At 47.9% G+C, this 24,405-nt stretch overlaps 1 protein-coding gene across 1 annotated transcript; it reads right to left on the bottom strand.

Annotated features, from left to right (window-relative positions):
• Positions 1 to 390: 390 nt before the first annotated feature.
• On the bottom strand, positions 391 to 17,072 carry LOC132772365 (zinc finger protein 850-like). Its single transcript, XM_067466349.1, has 2 exons — positions 17,014 to 17,072; positions 391 to 3,140 (listed from the first exon to the last, which is right to left on the bottom strand). Exon 2 carries the CDS (start codon positions 2,958 to 2,960, stop codon positions 849 to 851), a length of 2,112 nt encoding a protein of 703 aa, XP_067322450.1. The 5' UTR covers positions 2,961 to 3,140; positions 17,014 to 17,072; the 3' UTR covers positions 391 to 848.
• Positions 17,073 to 24,405: the final 7,333 nt, after the last annotated feature.

A 24,405-nucleotide genomic window follows, 5' to 3' on the forward strand; every position in this document is an offset into this window, starting at 1 on the left:
AATCCCGCTATTGTCCCCAATAGGAGCAGAGGAGGCACCAGGAGGGGCAACGAAGCCACTCGGCACCAAAATGGATATTTTTAATAAAGAAAATAAAACCTGTAGAGAACGATGTTTGTGATGAACCACAGCTATAGAGGGAACTACACAATAATTAGGTTCTTGTGGGTTTTTTCGGGCTATAGAACCATGTTCTAGAGGCATTTCTCCTGACATTTCGCCTGCATCTATGGCAAGCATCCTCAGAGGTAGTGAGGTGAGGATGCTTGCCATAGATGCAGGCGAAACGTCAGGAGAAATGCCTCTAGAACATGGCTCTATAGCCCGAAAAAACCCACAAGAACCGAGTGATTCCAGCCATGAAAGCCTTCGACAATACATTACACAATAATTGTTTATTGTTGTTCATTTGTTCAGCCGCTTCTGGCTCTTTGTGACCTCATGGACCATCCCAGGCCAGAGCTCCCTGTTGGCCGTCACCACCTGCAGCTCCTTCAAGGTCAATCCAGTCACTTCAAGGATGCCATCCATCCATCTTGCCTTGGGTCAGCCCCTCTTCCTTTTTCCTTCCATTTTCCCCAGCATCATCGTCTTCTCTAAGCTTTCCTGTCTTCTCATGATGTGGCCAAAATACTTCATCTTTGCCTCTAATTGTTTATACACCAAATAATATATGAAACTTAATTCTATATAGTCTTATATTGTATCACATTATATTGTATATTCTGAAAATCTTATAAGGGATTTCTTTAGTCTCAGGTTTGCTAGATAAACAGAATTACCAAGTTGCAAAAGTGTGTCACTGACTTGTAAAGTTTGGAAAGCTGTGTTACAGAGTCTCTCTGGGGTCAAATACCACTGTCCTCCCCAATGTTTTCCACTTTCAGAGAAGTTCTTTCCAGGCTCCATGCGTTTACACAGTTACTCCCCAGTGTGAGTCCTGTGATGTCTATGTGAGTCCTCTGATGCCTATGTAGACTTCCATTCTGAGAAAAGGTCTGTCCACACTCCAAGCATGTATATGGTTTCTCCCCAGTGTGAGTCCTTTGGTGCGAACATAGACTTCCACTCTCAGTGAAACTCTGTCCACACTCCAAGCATATAAAGGGTTTCTCTCCAGTGTGAGTCCTTTGATGTGAACGTAGACTTGAACTATTAGCGAAGCTCTGTCCACACTCCAGGCATGTATAGGGTTTTTCCCCAGTATGAGTCCGATGATGTGAATGTAGACTTCCACTCTCAGTAAAACTCTGTCCACACTCCAGGCATTTATAGGGTTTCTCCCCAGTGTGAGTCCTTTGATGTGAACGTAGGCCTGAATGATAACTGAAGCTCTTCCCACACTCCAGGCATGTATAGGGTTTTTCCCCAGTGTGAATGCGTTGATGTGAATGTAGACTTGAACTACGAGTGAAGCACTTTCCACACTCCAGGCACGCATAGGGTTTCTCTCCTGTGTGAGTCCTTCGATGTTTATGTAGACTTCCATTCTGAGCGAAACGCTGCCCACAGTCAAGGCATGTATAGGGTTTCTCCCCAGTGTGAATCCTTTGATGTGAATGTAGATTTTGGCTCTCGGAGAAGCTCTGTCCACACTCCAGGCATGTATAGGGTTTCTCCCCAGTGTGAGTCTTTAGATGTGAACGTAGACTTGCACTATAAGTGAAACTCTGTCCACATTCGAGGCATGTATAGGGTTTCTCCCCAGTGTGAGTCCTGTGATGTGAATGTACACCTGAACTATGACTGAAACTCTGTCCACACTCGAGGCATTTAAAAGGTTTCTCCCCAGTGTGAGTCCTTTGATGTGAACGTAGACTTCCACTATTAGTGAAACTCTGTCCACACTCAAGGCACTTATAAGGTTTCTCCCCAGTATGAGTCCTTTGATGTGAATATAGAGCTGCCCTCTGAGTGAAGCTCTGTCCACACCCCAGACATTTATAGGGTTTCTCCCCAGTGTGAGTCCTTTGATGTGAATGAAGATGTCCCCTCTGAGTGAAGCTCTTTCCACACTCCAGGCATGTATAGGGTTTCTCTCCAGTGTGAGTCCTTTGATGCAAACGTAGATTTGAACTCTTAGCAAAGCTCTGTCCACACACCAGGCATGTATAAGGTTTTTCCCCAGTGTGAGTCCTTTGATGTGAATATAGACCTGAACTATAAGCAAAGTGCTGTCCACACTCTGGGCATGTATAGGGTTTCTCCCCAGTGTGAGTCCTTTGATGCACACATAGACTTGAACTATGAGTAAAGCTCTTTCCACATTCCTGGCATTTATAGGGTTTCTCCCCAGTGTGAGTCCATTGATGTGAATGTAGACCTGAACTGTGAATGAAGCTCTGTCCACACTCCAAACAAGTATAGGGTTTCTCCCCAGTGTGAGTTCTTTGATGCAAACGTAGACTTGAACTTTGAGTGAAGCTCTTTCCACACTCCAGGCATGTATAGGGTTTCTCCCCAGTGTGAGTCCTTTGATGTGAATGTAGACCACCACTCTGAGTGAAGCTCTTGCCACACTCGAGGCATGTATAGGGCTTTTCCCCAGTGTGAGTCCTTTGATGTGAATGTAGACTTGAACTTTGAGTGAAGCTCTTCCCACACTCCAGGCACGTATAGGGTTTTTCCCCAGTGTGAGTCCTCTGATGTGAATATAGATCTGAACTATAAGCAAAGTTCTGTCCACACTCCAGGCATTTATAGGGTTTCTCGCCAGTGTGAGTCCTTTGATGCACACATAGACTTGAACTATGAGTAAAGCTCTTCCCACACTCGAGGCATGTATAGGGTTCCTCCCCAGTGTGAGTCCTTTCATGTGAATGTAGAGCTGAACTTTGAGCGAAGGTCTTCCCACACTCGAGGCATGTATAGGGTTTCTCTCCAGTGTAAGTTCTTTCAAGATGATCCCTCCAAGTGAAACTCGTCCCACACTCTAGGTATTTAGATGCTTCCTCCTCCATGTCAAGAGCGATATGGGTGTGTAATTGTTATACGGACACTTGACTCTTCGTATTTTCCTTTCTTATCTGTAAGTGAGGTCAAGAATTCAGCAAGGTCATTGCCTTGAGAGGACTTATTCTTCCTGTGTTATTTGCTCCTTTACGGCATCCAAGAGGAGGCTCCACAGAATCCTCGTTTCCCTGGTCAAGAAAGAAGCAAAAGATAAAGGATGAAAGTGGGAAACCTTTACCTCCAATATTTTAGAAATAATAATAATAATAATAATAATAATAATAATAATAATAACGTTATTTTTATACCCCGCCAACCATCTCCTGTAGGGGACTCGGGGCGGCTTACAAGGGACACACCCAAGATTACAATTAAAACACACATGTAAAACACTTTAACCAATTAAAACATCAGATAAAACAAATAACAACACAATTGAAAGCAATATAAAAACACTATGTCTGAAAGAAACATAGCTGAGGTATAGATTCAATGAGTGCGATACATTTTTACAGGAATCATAGAATCATAGAATCCAAGAGTTGGAAGAGACCTCATGGGCCATCCAGTCCAACCCCATTCTGCCAAGAAGCAGGAATATTGCATTCAAATCACCCCTGACAGATGGCCATCCAGCCTCTGTTTAAAAGCTTCCAAAGAAGGAGCCTCCACCACACTCCGGGGCAGAGAGTTCCACTGCTGAACGGCTCTCACAGTCAGGAAGTTCTTCCTAATGTTCAGGTGGAATCTCCTCTCTTGTAGTTTGAAGGAGCGCAGGAAAGTGCAACAATACGGTAAACTGGGCAGGAAAATACTGTCATAACACATGTTGAGGTAGGACGTAGAGAGCAAGGGTTCCCTGAAATGCAAAAGGCAAAAGGTCCCTAAGACCAAGTATGCTGTCGCACGCTGGGCCTGTACAAAAGACTGTAGCCAGGACATAAATTCTGTGTGCCCAACGGGACGCCAGGGCTTCCTCAGATTAAAGGCCTTTGGATTTCCTTAAACAGTCTTTAGATTGCTTAAAGGTTCAACAAAGTTCTTTATTATTGAAATCAAATAGGTACTTCAAGGCTTTCTTAATAGTCTATTGGCTCTCAATCTTGTCCACAGGGGACAGGCACTATCTTCATAACTGTATTTTAACTAATGGGGAAATCCTTAACCTCTTATTTGGGCAGTCTGTCCTTGCCTCTGTTGGCGTGGAGCCCCTACACCCGGTACCAACTGTTTCTGGCTTCCGCGAGTGACCCTTACCAAGCAGAGCTTTGTAGACTTCCAGGGCAAAAGAAGGTGTCCAGGTTTCAGTGATGGCTGGCTGAAGTGCTGCGGGACCAGAATCCCTCAGCAAAGGAGCTGTAAGGCTGTAAAATCCTCAGTAAAAGAGCTGTGCTGAGACTGCATCTCTCTAGTGAAGTTATGGGGCTGTATATCTCCCCGGCCAAGCCGTAGAAGACGAAGCTTTCTACAGGAGCTCCTGGTTTTATGTCCTGTATGAAAGGCTTCTCTGTGTGGACTGACCCAAAATGGCTCCTATTCCCTCCAAAACCCAAAAAGGGGGCGGGACCAGGGAACCTAACTATAATTGACAGGTCATAGATCCAATAAATGCAAACTAAGGAAAGCCATCTAATTGCAAAGGCATAGAACTTTAAAATACAGGCAGCAATCAACAAATAGCCAGATAAGCTGGAGCTCCTGGTGCGGCTGTCCCAGAACACCAAGAGTAAATCAGTTATATAATTGCTATAATGTACAGGGTTAGTCAAAATGAATAGGCCAATAAGAAAATTAATTGTACCCGAATGTATGTTTACTGTAACCAAACCACAGCTACGTAGCGACAGATAAACTATCAAAGTTTTTTTTGAGCAACACACATGTACGTTAATGCCGCTAGGCGTCGCTAGGAGTCGCTGTTTTCAAAATGGCGGAATCAGGCAAAGAGAAGGCGTTTTGTGTGATGACATTTGCTAAAACAATGTCAGTAATTACGGTCCAGCGAGAATTTCGAGCCAAGTATGGCAAGGAACCACCTCATCGACATTCCATTGCGAGGTGGGTAAAGCAATTTGAGGAGACGGGCTGCTTATGCAAGGGTAAAACCACAGGACGACCGCGTGTCTCCGAAGACACAGTGGAATCCATTCGTGCATCCTTTCAACGAAGTCCCCAGAAGTCGACAAATCGTGTTTCCATGGAATTGAACGTTCCGCAAAAAACTGTGTGGCGCGTGTTACGCAAACGTTTGCAGTTCAAGCCGTATAAATTGCAAATGGTGCAGGCTTTGAAAAAAGGTGACTATTCGAAACGACACGATTTTTGCGAATCAATGCAGCGAAGACTAGAGGAGGAAGGCTTTGCCAACAGACTGGTCTTCAGTGACGAGGCAACGTTTCACCTGTGCGGGAAGGTCAATAGGCATAATCTCCGCTTTTGGGGATCTGAAAATCCTCATGCCGTATTGGAACATGTAAGGGATTCGCCGAAGGTAAACGTTTTCTGTGCAATAACCAACCGTCACGTGTTTGGCCCATTCTTTTTCGCGGAGAAAACCGTAACAGGCATAGTGTACGCTGACATGTTGTCTGAATGGTTGATGCCACAGTTAGAAGAGAAAGTGCCCGATTTCGTATTCCAACAGGACGGTGCCCCTCCGCATTGGCACAACAGTGTACGCGAGTACCTCAACGAACACCTTCCCAGACGTTGGATTGGCCGTGCTGGAGTGACTGATCTTCCATTCCTCCTGTGGCCCCCCAGGTCCCCCAACCTCACACCATGCGACTTTTCTCTCTGGGGGTATGCGAAAGACACTGTGTTCCGACCTCCATTACCGCTGACCTTGGACGACTTAAAACAGCGCATATGTGCTGCATTCGATGCCATTACGTCGGATGTGCTGCAACGGATGTGGAATGAACTGGACTATCGCTTGGACGTCTGCCGTGTCACACGGGGCGCCCATATCGAACATCTCTGAAGGTGAGACAAAACTTTGATAATTTATCTGTCGATACGTAGCTGTAGTTTGGTTACAATAAACATACATTCGTCTAAAATTAATTTTCTTATTGGCCTACTCATTTTGACTAACCCTGTATATTATCTGTTTGCTTAATTGCTACAAAATTCAATATAAAGGCATCTAGTACAAGTTATACAACATACAATGCTCTAAACCAAAAATTATTTTTCTTGTGTGGTATAAACAAATTCTTGCAGCAAAATGTACAGCTGTTTTAAGGTTCTTTTGAAAATGAATTTGTCAATAACAATGCACAGTTTGTGAACCTTTTTACAAGTCTCTCAATCCAGAGCTTCTTAATGTAGGTAAAGTTTGTCCACAGCAACACACAAAATCCTTTTTCAAAATCCACAGTTTGTCAACCACAACCCGTTTCGACTATATGCAGTCTTCTTCAGGTGGTAGTAGAAATCCAAACTAGTGAAGTTTTGTAAAGTGGACAATTCTTCAAAGTAAAGTCAATATATGAGGATAAACAATGATGCACCGGGATTGTGGCGCAGCTGGCTGAGTGTCAGCTGATCAAAAAGGTCATGAGTTCGAAGCCAGCCCGGGTTGGAGTGGGTTTCCAACCAATTGTGTGTAGCCTGTTGTCAACCTTTGCAACCCGAAAGACAGTTGCATCTGTCAAGTAGGAAAATAAGATACCACCTTAAAGTGTGGGGAGGCTAAATTAACTGATTTATGAGGCCATAAAGAAGAATACAGCAATGCATTCCAGCGGGGAAGCATGCGGGGAATGCGGAAGCACTTCATCAGCGTCGCAGATGGACGATGAAAGCGACATCTCCCCTGGCAGCCAGAAAAAGTTAAATAGCCTCTGTGTATGTCTGTATATGTTGTATGTCAAAATTGGCATTGAATGCTTGCCATATATGTGTACACTGTAATCCGCCCTGAGTCTCCTGCCGGGTGAGAAGGGCAGAATATAAAAGCTGTAAATAAATAAATAAACATGAAAACATTATGCTCTCACCAACATGAAAGCATTGCGATGACCTTTCCCTGAGCTGGCTTCTCGTCTACCAGCCAGGTGAGAACTCCGCCTGACACACAAATCAAGACAAGCTTGCCGGGTCAGGTCACTGTCAAGGCTTTCTGTACTTTCAGTATCATCTTCCCTCCGTCTATGTCTATATATGTTGTATGTCAAAAATTGGAATGGAATGTTTGCCATATATGTGTACACTGTAATCCGCCCTGAGTCCCCTGCTATGGGGTGAGGAGAAGGGCCGAATAGAAAAGCTGGAAATAAATAAATAAATAAATAAATAAATAAATGATGAGGACTTAAAGGGAACACATTCAGTGGCTAAACATAGTAAGGAAAGCAATTATCAAAAGTAAAAAAAAAAACATTCAAAACTAGAATCAAAATACATAGGTTCTCCTACAAAAGTTTCGCTGCTTATTTAGTATATTTCTGTGGCAAGCACAAGGGAAGCAGGTGGAGATTCCAGTATAAAGAGAAATTAATAGTGTATGAAGAGAATTTTAAAGGGGCCCCGTATAGCTGTCAGTGTGGGTGTGTAGGACGTATGCCAGTGTAAAGTGCGGGTCGGTGTAAAGTGCAGAACTTCACGTAGGGAGAAGAAAGTTACTGGTGAGCTGCTTAGTCAAAAGTGCACCGGAACATCCAGGTTTTTAGTTGACTACGAAAGGAGGACAAGGTGGGAGCCTGTCTGATCTCCCCAGGGAGGGAGTTCCAGAGCCGAGGGGCCACCACCGAGAAGGCTCTCTCCCTCGTCCCCATCAACCGTGCATGAGACGGCAGGGGGAGAGAGAGCAGTGCCTCCCCAGAATCATAGAATCAAAGAGTTGGAAGAGACCTCCTGGGCCATCCTCCAGTCCAACCCCATTCTGCCAAGAAGCAGGAATGTTGCATTCAAATCACCCCTGACAGATGGCCATACAGCCCCTGTTTAAAAGCTTCCAAAAAAGGAGCCTCCACCACACTCCCTCCGGGGCAGAGAGTTCCACTGCTGAACGGCTCTCATCGTCAGGAAGTTCTTCCTCATGTTCAGGTGGAATCTCCTCTCTTGTAGTTTGAAGCCATTGTTCCCTTGTGTCCTAGTCTCCAAGGAAGCAGAAAACCAGCTGACTCCCTCCTCCTCCCTGTGGCTTCCTCTCACATATTTATACATGGCCATCATATCCCCTCTCAGCCTTCTCTTCTTCAGGCTAAACATGCCCAGCTCCTTAAGCCGCTCCTCATAGGGCTTGTTCTCCAGGCCCTTGATCACTTTAGTCGCCCTCCTCTGGACACATTCCAGCTTAGAGTCAATATCTCTCTTGAATTGTGGTGCCCAGAATTGGACACAATATTCCAGGTGTGGTCTCACCAGAGCAGAATAGAGGGGTAGCATGACTTCCCTAGAAGATCTCAAGGTATGCGCTGGTTCATAGGGGAAGATTTGATCGCGAAGATAAGCAGGTCCCGAACTGTTTAGGGCTTTATAGGTGATGACCTGGCCCTTGAATTGGGAGCAGAAACGTATTGGAAGCCAGTGGAGCTGTTTAAACTCTACTACTCTTTTCCACCTAACTCCAAGGAAGCCCCTCGAGTGCTGGACGAGTGCCTGACTGCTGTGGCTGTCTGGATGAGGACGAACAGGCTGAAGATCAATCCTGACAAGACAGAGGTCCTCCTGGTCAATCGTAAACTGGACTGGGGTATAGGGTGGCAACCTGTGCTGAGCGGGGTTACACTGGGTGTCCTCTTGGACTCATCACTTACGCTTGAGGCTCAGGCATCGGCGGTGGCCAGGAGGGCCTTTGCACCATTAAGACTCGTGCGCCAACTGCAACCATGCCTCGTGAAGATGGATCTGGCCAAGGCGGTCCACGCCTTAGTCACCTCTAGACTGGATTACTGCAATGCACTCTACATTGGGCTGCCCTTGAAAACGGCTCGGAAATTCCAGATGGTCCAACGGGCGGCAGCCAGGTTGTTAACTGGCGCTCCTTACAGGGAGCGGTCAACCCTCCTGTTCAAGGAACTCCACTGGCTGCCATTCATTTTCCGGACCCAATTCAAGGTGCAGGTTCTTACCTACAAAGCCCTGAACGGTGTGGGACCCGCCTACCTTCGTGACTGTATCTCTCTCCATGAACCATCTTGGGCCCTCCGTTCTTCTGGCAAGGCCCTCGTATATCTCCGTATACAAACCCACACGATCTCTTTGATCATCTGGAGAGGCCCTGCTCACGCTCCCACCTGCATAGCAGGCACGATTGGTGGGGATGAAAGAGAGGGCCTTTTCGGTGGTGGCTCCTCTGGAATTCACTCCCTAAAGACATCAGGCAGGCCCCAACTCTGGCAGTCTTTAGGAGGAGCTTGAAGACGTGGCTGTTCCAGTGTGCCTTCCCAGAATAATGATCCCATAGCACTTTGCCCTCCAAAGCACTTTATATTTTTAGGTCTGCTTGCATGTTCTTCACAAACGCCACTATCACCTTTTTGCCCATGCTCCAGCATTACTTTCAATTTCAATTTTACATTTGGCCTACCCATAGATATTCAAGTGTGTTGTCCTATTGATAATGCTTATGTATTGTTTGACTGCTTTGTTGTTTTTAAATTGCTTGTATTGTTATTGCTTGCATTGTTGTACTTTGGGCTCGGCCTCATGTAAGCCGCACTGAGTCCCTTGGGGAGATAGTAGCGGGGTATAAATAAATTATTATTATTATTATTATTATTATTATTATTATTATTATTATTATTAAACAGGAGGCTTGACCGCTCTCTGTAACCAGCTCCCATGAGTAGTCTGGCTGCAGATCTCTGGTTTCTGGGCCGTCTTCAAGGGCAACCCTACGTAGAGCGCATTGCAGTAATCCAACCTAGAGGTGACTAGGGCGTGGACCACCATGGCCAGATCAGATTTCACAAGGTACGGGCGCAGCTGGCGCATGAGCTTTAACTGTGCAAAGGCCGTCCCAGCCACCGCCGACACCTGAGCATCAAGTGTCATAGAATCATAGAATCAAAGAGTGGGAAGAGACCTCATGGGCCATCCAGTCCAACCCCATTGTGCCAAGAAGCAGGAATATTGCATTCAAAGCACCCCTGACAGATGGCCATCCAGCCTCTGTTTCAAAGCTTCCAAAGAAGGAGCCTCCACCACACTCCCTCCGGGGCAGAGAGTTCCACTGCTGAACGGCTCTCACAATCAGGAAGTTCTTCCTCGTGTTCAGATGGAATCTCCTCTCTTGTAGTTCGAAGCCATTGTTCCATTGCGTCCTAGTCTCCAGGGAAGCAGAAAACAAGCTTGCTCCCTCCTCCTCCCTGTGGCTTCCTCTCACATATTTATGCATGGCTATCATATCCCCTCTCAGCCTTCTCTTCTTCAGGCTAAACATGCCCAGCTCCTTAAGCCGCTCCTCATAGGGCTTGTTCTCCTGACCCTAGTCTCCAGGGAAGCAGAAAGGAAGCTTGCTCCCTCCTCCTCCTCCCTGTGGCTTCCTCTCACATATTGATCCATGGCCCTCATCATGTCTCCTCTCAGCCTTCTCTTCTTCAGGCTAAACATGCCCAGCTCCTTAAGCCGCTCCTCATAGGGCTTGTTCTCCAGACCCTTGGTCATTTGAGTCGCCCTCCTCTGGACACATTCCAGCTTGTCAATCTCTCTCTTCAATTGTGGTGCCCAGAATTGGACACAATATTCCAGGTCAAGTGGTCTAACCAAGGCAGAATAGAGCATGGGGAGCATGACTTCTCTTCTTTGCCATTCTGGCAAAGAAGCCAGAATGGATGTCCAAAGAACTTCTAACTGTGCTAAGACACAAAAGAGACATGCTCAAGAAGCGGAAAAAGGGAGAAATCACCAAAGAAGTTTTTTTTTTGTCGCCACATCACATTCCTGGCTCGTGTTTAACTTGTTGTCTACGAGGACTCCAAGATCTTTCCCACACGTCCTGCTCTCGAGCCAGGCCTCATTGTCCCCCATTCTGTATCTTTGCATTTCGTTTTTCCTGCCAAAGTGGAGTCTCTTGCATTTGTCACTGTTGAACTTCATTGTGTTAGTTTTGGCCCATCATCTCTCTCATCTGTCAAGATCATTTTGAATCTTGCTCCTGTCCTCTGGAGTATTGGCTCTCCCTCCCAATTTGGTGTCGTCTGCAAACTTGATGATCATGCCTTCTAGCCCTTCATCTAAGCCATTAATAAAGATGTTGAACAGGACTGGGCCCAAAGCGGAGTCCTGAACTTTGAGTAAAGTACCAAGAAATGCAGACATCAGGGTCTCGGGCACACACACAGATACCAGCAAAGGCAATCACTGATTCGTTAAAAGGAAGGGAATCAATATAGAAAGAAAGGAGGGAGGGAGGGAGGAAGAAAAGAATGGCAGACAGGAGGAAGGAAGGGGAAGTCCTTCCAATATTGGAGCATCACACTGATTTCCTTAAGTCAAACACAAATGTGTCCTCGGGGAACAGAAGGCAGGCAGGACAGAATGGTTCTTTCCAATATTAAAGGGCATCATTCACTGAATACAAAAGCTGACTGGCACAACCTGGGGATCACAACCAGATACAGTGAAGACATCTGCCCTTGCACTGTGCTACTCTGCTGCTGAGTACGCATGCCCAGTGTGGAACACATCTCACCACACTAAAACAATAGATGTGGCTCTTAATGTGACATGCCGCATTATCACGGGGTGTCTGCACCCTACACCACTGGAGAAACTACACTGCTTAGCCGGTCTTGCACCACCTGACATCTGCCGGGAAGTAGCAGCCAAGAGTGAAAGGACCAAGGCAGAGACATCTCCAGCTCATCCCCTGTTTGGGTATCAGCCAGCACGTCAACGACTTAAATCCAGACATAGTTTTCTAAGATCTACAGAGACACTCGCTGGAACACCTCAGCAAGCGAGAGTCCAAAAGTGGCAGGCTCAAACCCAGAATACCAGATAAGAGACTCCCCCCTGGGCACACAGAGGACTGGACGACTTGGAAGGCGCTGAACAGACTGCGCTTGGGCACCACGAGATGCAGAGCCAACCTTAGGAAATGGGGCTACAAAGTGGAATCCACGACATGCGAGTGCGGAGAAGAGCCAACCACAGACCACCTGCTGCAATGCACCCTGAGCCCTGCTTCCACATGATGCACAAGGGAGGAGCTTCTTGCGGCAACACCAGAGGCACTCCAAGGGGCCAGATACTGGTCAAAGGACATTTCATCCACTACCAAACTCACACAGTTTGTATTTTCTCTGTTTGTTTGCTTTGTTCTGTTAGAAATGTAATATAATTGACTGGCTGTCCTGACATGAGAAATAAAAAAAATATTCACTGAATAATGGGTTTCCCTAAATTGCCAGGGTGTGCTAAACGCTGAGGGTCACAAAGATTACTGGGCTGCCTCCCTTCCCACAATGGGTCCCAGGTCTGCTTCCTGAGCATCCCCAATCAGATGCCTCCTGCCACCTCCTGCCAACACCTTCGCAGAAGCATACGAGAAGCTCGGCCTGTCACTGAACATTGAGAAAACCAAGGTGCTGTTCCAGCAGTCACCAGCCATCCCCTCTCCAATGCCAGAAATACAGCTTAATGGTGTAACATTAGAAAATGTGGACCATTTCCGCTCCCTCGGCAGCCACCTCTCCACCAAAGTCAACATCGACACCGAGATACAACACCGCCTGAGCTCTGCAAGTGCGCCATTTTCCCGAATGAAGCAGAAAGTGTTCGAGGACCGGGACATCCGTAGGGAGACCAAGGTGCTTGTTTATAAAGCTATTCCCCTCCCAACCCTGCTCTATGCCTGCGAAACGTGGACTGTCTACAGACGTCACATGCAGCTCCTGGAACGTTTCCATCAGCGCTGCCTCCGGAAAATCCTGCAAATCTCTTGGGAAGACAAGCGGGGAAACGTCAGCATGATGGAAGAAGTAAAGACCACCAGCATTGAAGCGATGGTCCTCCAACATTAACTCTGCTGGGCCGGCCACGTTGTCCGGATGCCTGACCACCGTCTCCCAAAGCAGTTGCTCTACTCCGAACTCAAGAAAGGAAAACAGAATGTTGGTGGACAGGAAAAGAGATTTAAAGATGGGCTGAAAGCCAACCTTAAATACTCTGGCATAGACACTGAGAACTGGGAGGCCCTGGCCCTTGACTGCTCCAGCTGGAGGTCAGCTGTGACCAGCAGTGCTGCAGAATTTGAGGAGGCACAAATGGAGGACGAAAGAGAGAAACGTGCCAGGAGGAAGGCGCGTCAAGCCAACCCCGACCGAGACCGCCTTCCACCTGGAAACCAATGCCCTCCTCACTGGAAGAAGATGCAGAGCAAGAATAGGGCTCCACAGCCACATACGGACCCACAGGGAAATCCATGATGGAAGACCATCTTACTCGTCCAACGAGGGATCGCCTAAGTAAGTAAGTAAGTAAGCCACCAAGTTTCCTGTCTCTCCCAAAGGAATCCCGCAGCCAGCCAAGACCTGGCCTCTCCACCCGTCTAATTCAATCCCACATTGAGGCTGGTTGGGATGCTCACAAACGGAGTCTCTGCTGTTCACCTACAATCACACAGCATTCTGAACCCCACCAACGATAGAATTGGGCCAAAGCTCCCACACAGAACCCCCATGACCACCAGAGTGGGCCACAGCAACGCGTGGCAGGGGACGGCTACTGATGTAAATAAATAAATAAATAAATAGATAGGAGTTGTGTTTCTGGGAAGGCAAAAGACCCAGTGAAACCAGTTCCCATGATTTCCAGAGTACCGAGCCAACTTGACATGACGTCATGTCCACCATTTCTGGGGGGAGGAAATAAAGAGCATAGAAGGAGGCTTCATGAGAGGAGGAAGAAGGAAGGAAGGAAGGAAGGAAGGAAGGAAGGAAGGAAGGAATACTGTGTCCAATTCTGGGCACCACAATTGAAGGGAGATGTTGACTCTCAGCTGGAATGTGTCCAGAGGGCGACCAAAATGATCAAGGGTCTGGAGAACAAGCCCTATGAGGAGAGGCTTAAGGAGCTGGGCATGTTTAGCCTGGAGAAGAGAAGGATTAGCGGAGACATGATGAGGGCCATGTATAAATATGTGAGAAGAAGCCACAGGGAGGAGGAGGAGGGAGCAAGCTTCCTTCCTGCTTCCTTGGAGACAAGGACGCAATGGAACAATGGCTTCAAACTACAAGAGAGGAGATTCCATCTGAACACGAGGAAGAACTTCCTGACTGTCAGAGCCGTTCAGCAGTGGAACTCTCTGCCCCGGAGGGAGTGTGGTGGAGGCTCCTTCTTTGGAAGCTTTTAAGCAGAGGCTGGGTGGCCATCTGTCAGCGGTGCTTTGAATGCAATATTCCTGCTCCTTGGCAGAATGGGGTCGGGCTGGAGGATGGCCCAGGAGGTCTCTTCCTACTCTAGGATTCTATGATTCTATGTTCAGCAGTGGAACTCTCTGCACCTTGTAGAGTGTGGTGGAGGCTCCTTCCTTCTTTGGAAGCTTTGAAACAGAGGCTGGGTGGCCATCTGTCAGGGGTGCTTTGAATGCAATATTCCTGCTTCTTGGCAGAATGGGGTTGGGCTGGATGATGGCCCAGGAAGTCTCTCCCAACGCTAGGATTCTATGATTCTATGATCTTCCTAACTGAGAGCTGTTCAGCAGTGGAACTCTCTGCCCCGGAGGGAGTGTGGTGGAGGCTCCTTCTTGGGAAGCTTTGAAGCAGAGGCTGGATGGCCATCTGTCAGGGGTGATTTGAATGCAATATTCCTGCTTCTTGGCAGAATGGGGTTGGACTGGATGAGGGCCCAGGAGGTCTCTTCCTACTCTAGGATTCTATGATTCTATGTTCAGCAGTGGAACTCTCTGCACCTTGTAGAGTGTGGTGGAGGCTCCTTCCTTCTTTGGAAGCTTTGAAACAGAGGCTGGATGGCCATCTGTCAGGGGTGATTTGAATGCAATATTCCTGCTCCTTGGCAGAATGGGGTCGGGCTGGAGGATGGCCCAGGAGGTCTCTTCCTACTCTAGGATTCTATGATTCTATGTTCAGCAGTGGAACTCTCTGCACCTTGTAGAGTGTGGTGGAGGCTCCTTCCTTCTTTGGAAGCTTTGAAACAGAGGCTGGGTGGCCATCTGTCAGGGGTGCTTTGAATGCAATATTCCTGCTTCTTGGCAGAATGGGGTTGGGCTGGATGATGGCCCAGGAAGTCTCTCCCAACGCTAGGATTCTATGATTCTATGATCTTCCTAACTGAGAGCTGTTCAGCAGTGGAACTCTCTGCCCCGGAGGGAGTGTGGTGGAGGCTCCTTCTTGGGAAGCTTTGAAGCAGAGGCTGGATGGCCATCTGTCAGGGGTGATTTGAATGCAATATTCCTGCTTCTTGGCAGAATGGGGTTGGACTGGATGAGGGCCCAGGAGGTCTCTTCCTACTCTAGGATTCTATGATTCTATGTTCAGCAGTGGAACTCTCTGCACCTTGTAGAGTGTGGTGGAGGCTCCTTCCTTCTTTGGAAGCTTTGAAACAGAGGCTGGATGGCCATCTGTCAGGGGTGATTTGAATGCAATATTCCTGCTCCTTGGCAGAATGGGGTCGGGCTGGAGGATGGCCCAGGAGGTCTCTTCCTACTCTAGGATTCTATGATTCTATGTTCAGCAGTGGAACTCTCTGCACCTTGTAGAGTGTGGTGGAGGCTCCTTCCTTCTTTGGAAGCTTTGAAACAGAGGCTGGATGGCCATCTGTCAGGGGTGATTTGAATGCAATATTCCTGCTTCTTGGCAGAAAGCGGTTGGACTGGATTATGGCCCAGGAGGTCTCTTCCAACTCTAGGATTCTATGATCTTCCTAACTGAGAGCTGTTCAGCAGTGGAACTCTCTGCCCCGGAGGGAGTGTGGTGGAGGCTCCTTCTTTGGAGGCTTTGAAACAGAGGCTGGATGGCCATCTGTCAGGGGTGATTTGAATGCAATATTCCTGCTTCTTGGCAGAATGGGGTTGGACTGGATGATGGCCCAGGAGGTCTCTTCCAACTCTAGCATTCTATGATTCTATGTTCAGCAGTGGAACTCTCTGCCTTCCCCGGAGGGAGTGTGGTGGAGGCTCCTTCTGTGGAAGCTTTTAAGCAGAGGCGGGATGGCCATCAGTCAGGGGTGATTTGAATGCGATTTTCCCGCTTCTTGGCAGAATGGGGTGGGACTGGAGGATGGCCCAGGAGGTCTCTTCCCACTCTAGGATTCTATGTTCAGCAGTGGAACTCTCTGCCCCTTGTAGAGTGTGGTGGAGGCTCCTTCTTTGGAAGCTTTGAAACAGAGGCTGGCTGGCCATCTGTCAGGGGTGATTTGAATGCAATATTCCTGCTTTTTAGCCGAATGGGGGTGGACTGGATGAGGGCCCAGGAGGTCTCTTCCCACTCTAGGATTCTATGTTTGTATAACTTCCTGACTGTGAGAGCTGTTCAGCAGTGGAACTCTCTGCCCCGGAGCGTGGTGGAGGCTCCTTCTTTAGATGGCCATCTGTCAGGGGTGCTTTGAATGCAATATTCAATATTCAATTGTTATATGTTGTATGGAACCACTGCTGTTTCTACTGTTTGTGAACCGCTGTGAGTCGCCTTCGGGCTTGAGATACAGCCGTAGAGAAGCAAAGTCAATAAGTAAATAAATAATATTCCTGCTTCTTGGCAGAATGGGGTTGGGCTGGAGGATGAGGGCCCAGGAGGTGTCTCTTCCAACTCTTCTAGGATTGTATGAATTATTGTATTGTTTTTAAGTGGTGTTTTCAAATTATAATCCGGCCCTCTGTTTAGACAGTTCGAGGAGCCCTACCCTGGAGCAGGACAAGGAAGGAAGGAAGGCAGGCCCGAAAGAGAAGGGCCTTTGGGCTGAGGAAGTGGCCAAGGAGAGCGGGAAGGGTGTGCGAGGGAAGGAGAGGCCTTGCCCAGGCCAAGCCACCGGGGACTCCTTCTCCTCAGCCCCACCTCGGCCCCTTCCACGAGGAAAGAGAGAGAGAGAGAGAGAGAGAGACAAGGCCCAAACTGCTTCTGCTGCCACCCGCCTTCCGCCCGGCCTCACCTCCTCCTTCCGTCCGTCCTGGCTTCCGACCTTCGCTTTTCTGACCCAAGCAGGCCACCGTCGCCGCCACTTCCTCCCAAAGGGGGCGGGGCTGGAGTGACGTCACGCCTCTTTTTCCTTCCTGATTTCCGGGGCGGGGCCACGAGGAGAGCAGGAGGCTGCAAGCCCCGCCCCGCAAGCACTCTCTCCCTCCGGCAGGGGGCCTCCCCGGATGGAGGCGGAAAGGCATGCTGGGAGTTGAAGTCCCAAACATAGAATCATAGAATGCTAGAGTGGGAAGAGACCTCCTGGGCCATCCTCCAGTCCAACCCCATTCGGCCAAGAAGCAGGAATGTTGCATTCAAAGCACCCCTGACAGATGGCCATCCAGCCGCTGCTTCAAAGCTTCCAAAGAAGGAGCCTCCACCACACTCACAAGGGGCAGAGAGTTCCACTGCTGAACATAGAATCCAAGCGTTGGAAGAGACCTCCTGGGCCATCCTCCAGTCCAACCCCATTCGGCCAAGAAGCAGGAATATTGCATTCAAAGCACCCCTGACAGATGGCCATCCAGCCTCTGCTTAAAAGCTTCCAAAGAAGGAGCCTCCACCACACTCACAAGGGGCAGAGAGTTCCACTGCTGAACATAGAATCCAAGCGTTGGAAGAGACCTCCTGGGCCATCCTCCAGTCCAACCCCATTCGGCCAAGAAGCAGGAATATTGCATTCAAAGCACCCCTGACAGATGGCCACCCAGCCTCTGCTTCAAAGCTTCCAAAGAAGGAGCCTCCACCACACTCTACAAGGGGCAGAGAGTTCCACTTCTGAACAGCTCTTATAGAATCTTAGAATCCTAGAGTTGGAAGAGACCTCCTGGGCCATCATCCTCCAGTCCAACCCCATTCTGCCAAGAAGCAGGAATGTTGCATTCAAAGCACCCCTGACAGATGGCCATCCAGCCTCATAGAATCCTAGAGTTGGAAGAGACCTCCTGGGCCATCATCCTCCAGTCCACCCCCATTCTGCCAAGAAGCAGGAATATTGCATTCAAAGCACCCCTGACAGATGGCCAGCCAGCCTCTGCTTAAAAGCTTCCAAAGAAGGAGCCTCCACCACACTCCCTCCGGGGCAGAGAGTTCCACTGCTGAACATAGAATCCAAGCGTTGGAAGAGACCTCCTGGGCCATCCTCCAGTCCACCTCCATTCTGCCAAGAAGCAGGAATATTGCATTCAAAGCACCCCTGACAGATGGTCATCCAGCCTCTGCTTAAAAGCCTCCAAAGAAGGAGCCTCCACCACACTCCCTCCGGGGAAGGCAGAGAGTTCCACTGCTGAACGGCTCTCACAGTCAGGACGTTCTTCCTCGTTTTCCTTGTAAGGTTGTGGGCGGACTACAATTCTTATCGTGCCAGATTAACTCCCGGAAGCGCCCCCCCCCCTCAGAGTAGGGGAAATGACCCCCAGAGGCGTCCGTCCTGGGTGGGGCCCTCTCTCTCTCCAGGGTGGACTACAACTCCCATTGTGGTGGGCCACTCCCTCCAAGGCCCCCCACTACGTCTGATGCCGAGCATCCCCCCCCCCCTCCCAAGTACTTATAGTTCTGCCAAGGGCAAGGGCACCAGACTACACAGCAAGGATTAAGTCTTGGCCACATTGCCAAGGCACTGACAACAACAAGGACCCCACGAGGCTTTTTGGGAAATGGCTGGATCTTGGGACTTCTGCCCTTTTGTGAGAGTTGTAGTTCCCCAAGGGCTGAGCGATGGATTCTGTTATTGATTAACTCAGCGCCCATCTGCTGGCTTCTGCCTGAAACCATGACTCTCTGCTGCGTGGACTGGACTGTTTGCCACAACCCTGGCCATGAACTTTTTATCAATGCTTGATTTGAACTGCTTGCAACCTCTGCTTCCACACGCCCTTCCTAAGAGCATGGGATCTCCAGTTTGGGTCATAATAAAGATCAAATATTTTAATAAATTTTGCCTGGGATGGGGATGGGATCGCCTTATGAAATATATGTAATGAATTGTTGTATGAAGTATACTGTGTCCCCTTCTCCCGCCTTTCCTGCTGACCCTTGCCCCATAAAGATGTGACCTGAAGACTACTGTATTGCTTTGGGGAGAAGCTCCTTTGTTCTCCCCAAACCCCTCCTGATTGATTCACCAGCATGGAACAATACTGTTGATCCCCAACCCTGGCCCTCGGAGCAAGACCAGCGAGGGGAGGGGGTCAACAGAAACCCGGAAAGAAAGGATTGATTAAATCATCAAGATAACGTTGATCCCCCCATGAGGTCCGTTGTCTGACCAAGTACTCTCTTCCTCAAAAACCATTCAAACAGGAAAACTTTTGTTTGCCAGGATCACACCTTGCCGGCCTGAGACAAAGGCTTGCTGGCAACTCCTAAGCCCATCATTTCCCTCCTCCATTGCTCACGGCCGTACCGCCTCCTCTCTCCTGATTTGTCCATCTTGCGAGGCCGGCAGAGGGCGGGCGGGAGTTTTGAAATGTTTTCCTTTGTTCTTCTGCTATAAATACGTCTGTATTCTTTGTATTAGTATGCTTGCAGTGGAATGATTCCTGCAATGCATCTGATTTCAGCTGAATCACCAATAAACCTTGGTTGCTGGAAACTTCTTCCACCTTGATTTTATTTATTTGGTACACTTGTATACCGCTAATATCTCAGCCTGTGCGGCGACTCATTGCGGTTTACAACATATTTAAAAATACAATATTCACTTTAAAAATATAAAATAAATATAAAAATACATACATATACATACATAGTATTGGGCCACCAATACAGACCGGAACATCTCATAGTTAAAGTCGTAATCCAATTCGTTATCCTTGATTGCTAGTCCATGATCAAAACATCATCACATCGGAATTAGTTGAAAACTTGCTCGAACATCCAAGTTTTCAGTTTTTTCCGAAATGCCATTAGCGAGGTGGCTGATCTTATTTCAGTAGGGAGGGCATTCCAAAGCCGGGGGGCCACCACAGAAAAGGCCCTATCTCTCGTTCCCGCAAGCCGCACCTGTGAAGCAGGCGGGATGGAGAGAAGGGCTTCTCCTGAAGATCTTAGGGTCCTGGTGGGCTGATAGGCCGAGATACGTTCGGATAGGTATGTAGGGCCAGAACCGTTTAGGGCTTTAAAGGTCAAAACCAGCACTTTGAATTGGGCTCGGTAGCTAATCGGTAGCCAGTGGAGCTGGTGCAGCAGAGGAGTTGTATGCTCCCTGCGCCCTGCTCCTGTTAGTACCATGGCTGCCGCCCGTTGGACTAATTGGAGCTTCCGGGCCGTCTTCAAAGGCAACCCCACGTAGAGAGCGTTGCAGTAGTCAAGGCGGGATGTAACCAGAGCATTATTAATAAGGCATTATTATTTGTAATATTTTGAGATTGGCTTCGCTGGCCTCACCAAGGGATCCAGGGCCCTTTTTTGGCACGGTCCTCGGGTTCCTCTCTCTTGAGGAGACCCCACTAAAAGCAGCTCGATATCACGTCCAGGTGGGCCTGTGTGCCAGGCGAGGCCCAGGCCCGGCATGGGAGGGGTTATTATTATTATTATTATTATTATTATTATTATTATTATTTGCTTTATTTCTATACCGCATTTTTCAGCCCAACAGGTGACTCATTTTATTTATTTATTTATTTGCAGTTCTTATATTCCGCCCTTCTCACCCCGCAGGGGACTCAGGGCGGATTACAGTAAACACATATATGGCAAACATTCAATGCCAGTTTGACAAACAACATTTAACACACAAATACACCGAGGCTATTTAACTTTTTTCTGGCCGCCAGGGGAGCTGCTGCTTTTCATCGTCCATCAACGACACCGATGAAGTTCTTCCGCATTCCACATTCCCCGGAGTATTTTTTCTTTATGGCCTCATAAATTAGTTAAATTTAGCCTCCCACACAAGGTGGTCCCTTATTTTCCTACTTGACAGATGCAACTGTCTTTTGGGTTGCAAAGATCGACAACGGGCTACACAATGGCTGGACACCCACTCCAGCCCGGGCTGGCTTCGAACTCATGACCTTTTGGTCAGAGTGATCCTTAATGCAGCTGACACTCAGCCAGCTGCGCCACAATCCCGGTCTAGGGGATGCTGGGAGCTGTAGTCCAGAAGGGAGTGTGGATATGCTATTGTGTGTTTTGCCAGGGGGAGTTGTTTTTGCACATGCACTGTAACGTCTTTTTGGCTTTTAAAATCCTCTCCGCTGTGTTTTTCAGTGTTTTTATGACTGATGGTCATTTGTTGGCCTGTTAAGGTGTGTTGTGCCCAAATTTGGTGTCAATTCGTCCAGTGGTTTTTGAGTTATGTTAACCCCACAAAGGAACATGACATTTTTATTTATATAGATTTTATGCTTGGGCACATGTGTAATCTGTCTGAAATATCTGCATAATTTAATAATAGAATTTAATAAAAAAATAACGTATTAAAGGAGGAGAAGGGCAGGTTGCGACTCAGACGCCAGCACAGCAAATGAATTGTGGGTTCCGTCCTGGGCCCGGTCCTGATCAGGATCTTTATTAATGACTTAGATGAAGGGCCAGAAGGCAGGATCATCAAGTTTGCAGACGACACCAAATTGGGAGGGAGAGCCAATAGTCCAGAGGACAGGAGCAGGATTCAAAACGATCTTGACAGATTAGAGAGATGATGGGCCAAAACTAACAAAATGAAGTTCAACAGGGACAAATGCAAGAGACTCCACTTTGGCAGAAAAAATGAAATGCAAAGAGACAGAATGGGGGACGATGATGCCTGGCTCGAGAGCAGTACGTGTGAAAAAGATCTTGGAGTCCTCATGGACAACAAGTTAAACATGAGCCAACAATGTGATGTGGCGGCAAAAAAAGCCAATGGGATTTTGGCCTGCATCAAGAGGAGCCTAGTGTCTAGATCTAGGGAAGTAATGCTACCCCTCTATTCTGCTTTGGTTAGACCACATCTGGAATATTGTGTCCAATTCTGGGCACCACAATTCAAGAGAGATATTGACAAGCTGGAATGTGTCCAGAGGAGGGCGACTCAAATGATCAGGGGTCTGAAGAACAATCCCTATGAGGAGCGGCTTAAGGAGCTGGGCATGTTTAGCCTGAAGAAGAGAAAGATGAGAGGAGATATGATAGCCAAGTATAAATATGTGAGAGGAAGCCACAGGGAGGAGGAGGAGGGAGGAAGCTTGTTTTCTGCTTCCTTGGAGACTAGGACGCAATGGAAGAATGGCTTCGAACTACAAGAGAGGAGATTCCATCTGAACATGAGGAAGAACTTCCTGAATGTGAGAGCCGTTCAGCAGTGGAACTCTCTGCCCCGGAGGGAGTGTGGTGGAGGCTCCTTCTTTGGAAGCTTTTAAGCAGAGGCTGGGTGGCCATCTGTCAGGGGTGATTTGAATGCAATATTCCTGCTTCTTGGCAGGATGGGGTTGGACTGGATGATGGCCCAGGAGGTCTCTTCCAACTCTTGGATTCTATGATTATTATAAAAAGCTCACCCACTCTACCTACCTGCCCAGGAATTTCTTTTCCAGGCATGATGGGAATTAATATGAAGCAGCTCTGCTTAAAAGTGAACATTAAATCACTTTGAGGAATTGGGAAGATTCTTATCCCGCAAGGGAGAGGTCCTGGCACTGTGATCTTTTCAGTCCTGGGATACATCTTCACTATAGAATTTTCTTTTCCATGTCAGGAGCAACTTGTGGGTTCCCGGTGCCCTCTGATTGCAGGTGAACTAGACCTCCCAGCAACCACAACTCACAATCGCCATGGCCAGTCCCACCCCAAACCCGCCAGTATTGGGATTTATTTATTATTTTATTTATAGGTTCTTGTGGGTTTTTTTGGCCTATATGGACATGTTCTAGAGGCATTCTCTCCTGACGTTTTGCCTGCATCCATGGCAAGCATCCTCAGAGGTAGTGAGGTCTGTTGGAATTAGAAAAATGGGTTTATATATCTGTGGAATGACTGGGGTGGGGCAAAGATCTCTTCTCTGCTGGAGCTAGGTGTGAATGTTTCAGCTGACCACCTTCATTAGCATTTGAAGGCCTGGCTGAGCCTGGGAAAATCTTTTGTTGAGAGGTGTTAAGCTGTGCCTGTTTGTTTCCTCTCTGCTGTTTTGCTATTGTAATTTTAGAGTTTTTTTAATACTGGTAGCCAGATTGTGTTCATTTTCATGGTCTCCTCCTTTCTGTTGAAATTGTCCACATGCTCCTTGTGGATTTCAATGGCTTCTTTTATTTATTTAGACCCTTTCTCCCCCGCCCTTCTCACCCCCGAGGGCGGCCAACACAGGCAACAATTCAGTGCAAACAATATCAAAACAACAATAAAAAACAGCAATATAAAATCCATTACATAACAATTAAACAGTGATATTACAATTACATAATCACATAGAACAAATCACATAATCTGAGCCTATCGGGCATGCGTGCCGAATTTGGTGCAGATCCATGGTTGTTGTTTGCATTCAAACAGGTGTCAAACAGGGATGATGTGTTCTTGCCCCAACTCTATTCTCCATCTTCATAGCTATGATACTTCACCTTGTTGACGGGAAGCTTCCCACCGGAGTGAAATCATCTATCGGACAGATGGCAAGCTGTTTAACCTCAGCAGACTGAAAGCCAAAACCAAGGTTACAACAACATCTGTTATAGAACTCCAGTATGCTGATGACAACGTCGTCTGTGCGCATTCAGAAGAAGATCTGCAAGCCACTCTAAACACCTTCGCAGAAGCATACACGAAGCTCGGCCTGTCAGTGAACATCGAGAAAACCAAAGTGCTGTTTCACCAGTCACCAGCCATCCCCTCTCCAATGCCAGAGATACAGCTTAATGGTGTAACACTAGAAAATGTGGACCATTTCCACTCCCTTGGCAGAAACCTCTCCACCAAAGTCAACATCGACGCCGAAATACAACACCGCCAGAGCTCTGCAAGTGCAGCATTTTCCCGAATGAAGCAGAGAGTGTTCGAGGACCGGGACATCCGTAGGGAGACCAAGGGGCTTGTCTATAAAGCCATTCCCCTCCCAACCCTGCTCTATGCCTGTGAGACGTGGACTGTCTACAGACATCACATGCAGCTCCTGGAACGATTCCATCAGCGCTGCCTCCGGAAAATCCTGCAAATCTCCTGGGAAGACAAGCGGGGAAACGTCAGTGTGCTGGAAGAAGCAAAGACCACCAGCATTGAAGCGATGGTCCTCCAACATCAACTCCGCTGGGCCGGCCATGTTGTCCGGATGCCTGACCACCGTCTCCCAAAGCAGTTGCTCTACTCTGAACTTAAGAACGGAAAACGGAATGTTGGTGGACAGGAAGAGAGATTGAAAGATGGGCTCAAAGCCAACCTTAAAATCTCTGGC

This window comes from Anolis sagrei, chromosome 3, assembly GCF_037176765.1.
Source record: "Anolis sagrei isolate rAnoSag1 chromosome 3, rAnoSag1.mat, whole genome shotgun sequence".
In the NCBI taxonomy this organism is placed as follows: Eukaryota; Metazoa; Chordata; class Lepidosauria; order Squamata; family Dactyloidae; genus Anolis; species Anolis sagrei.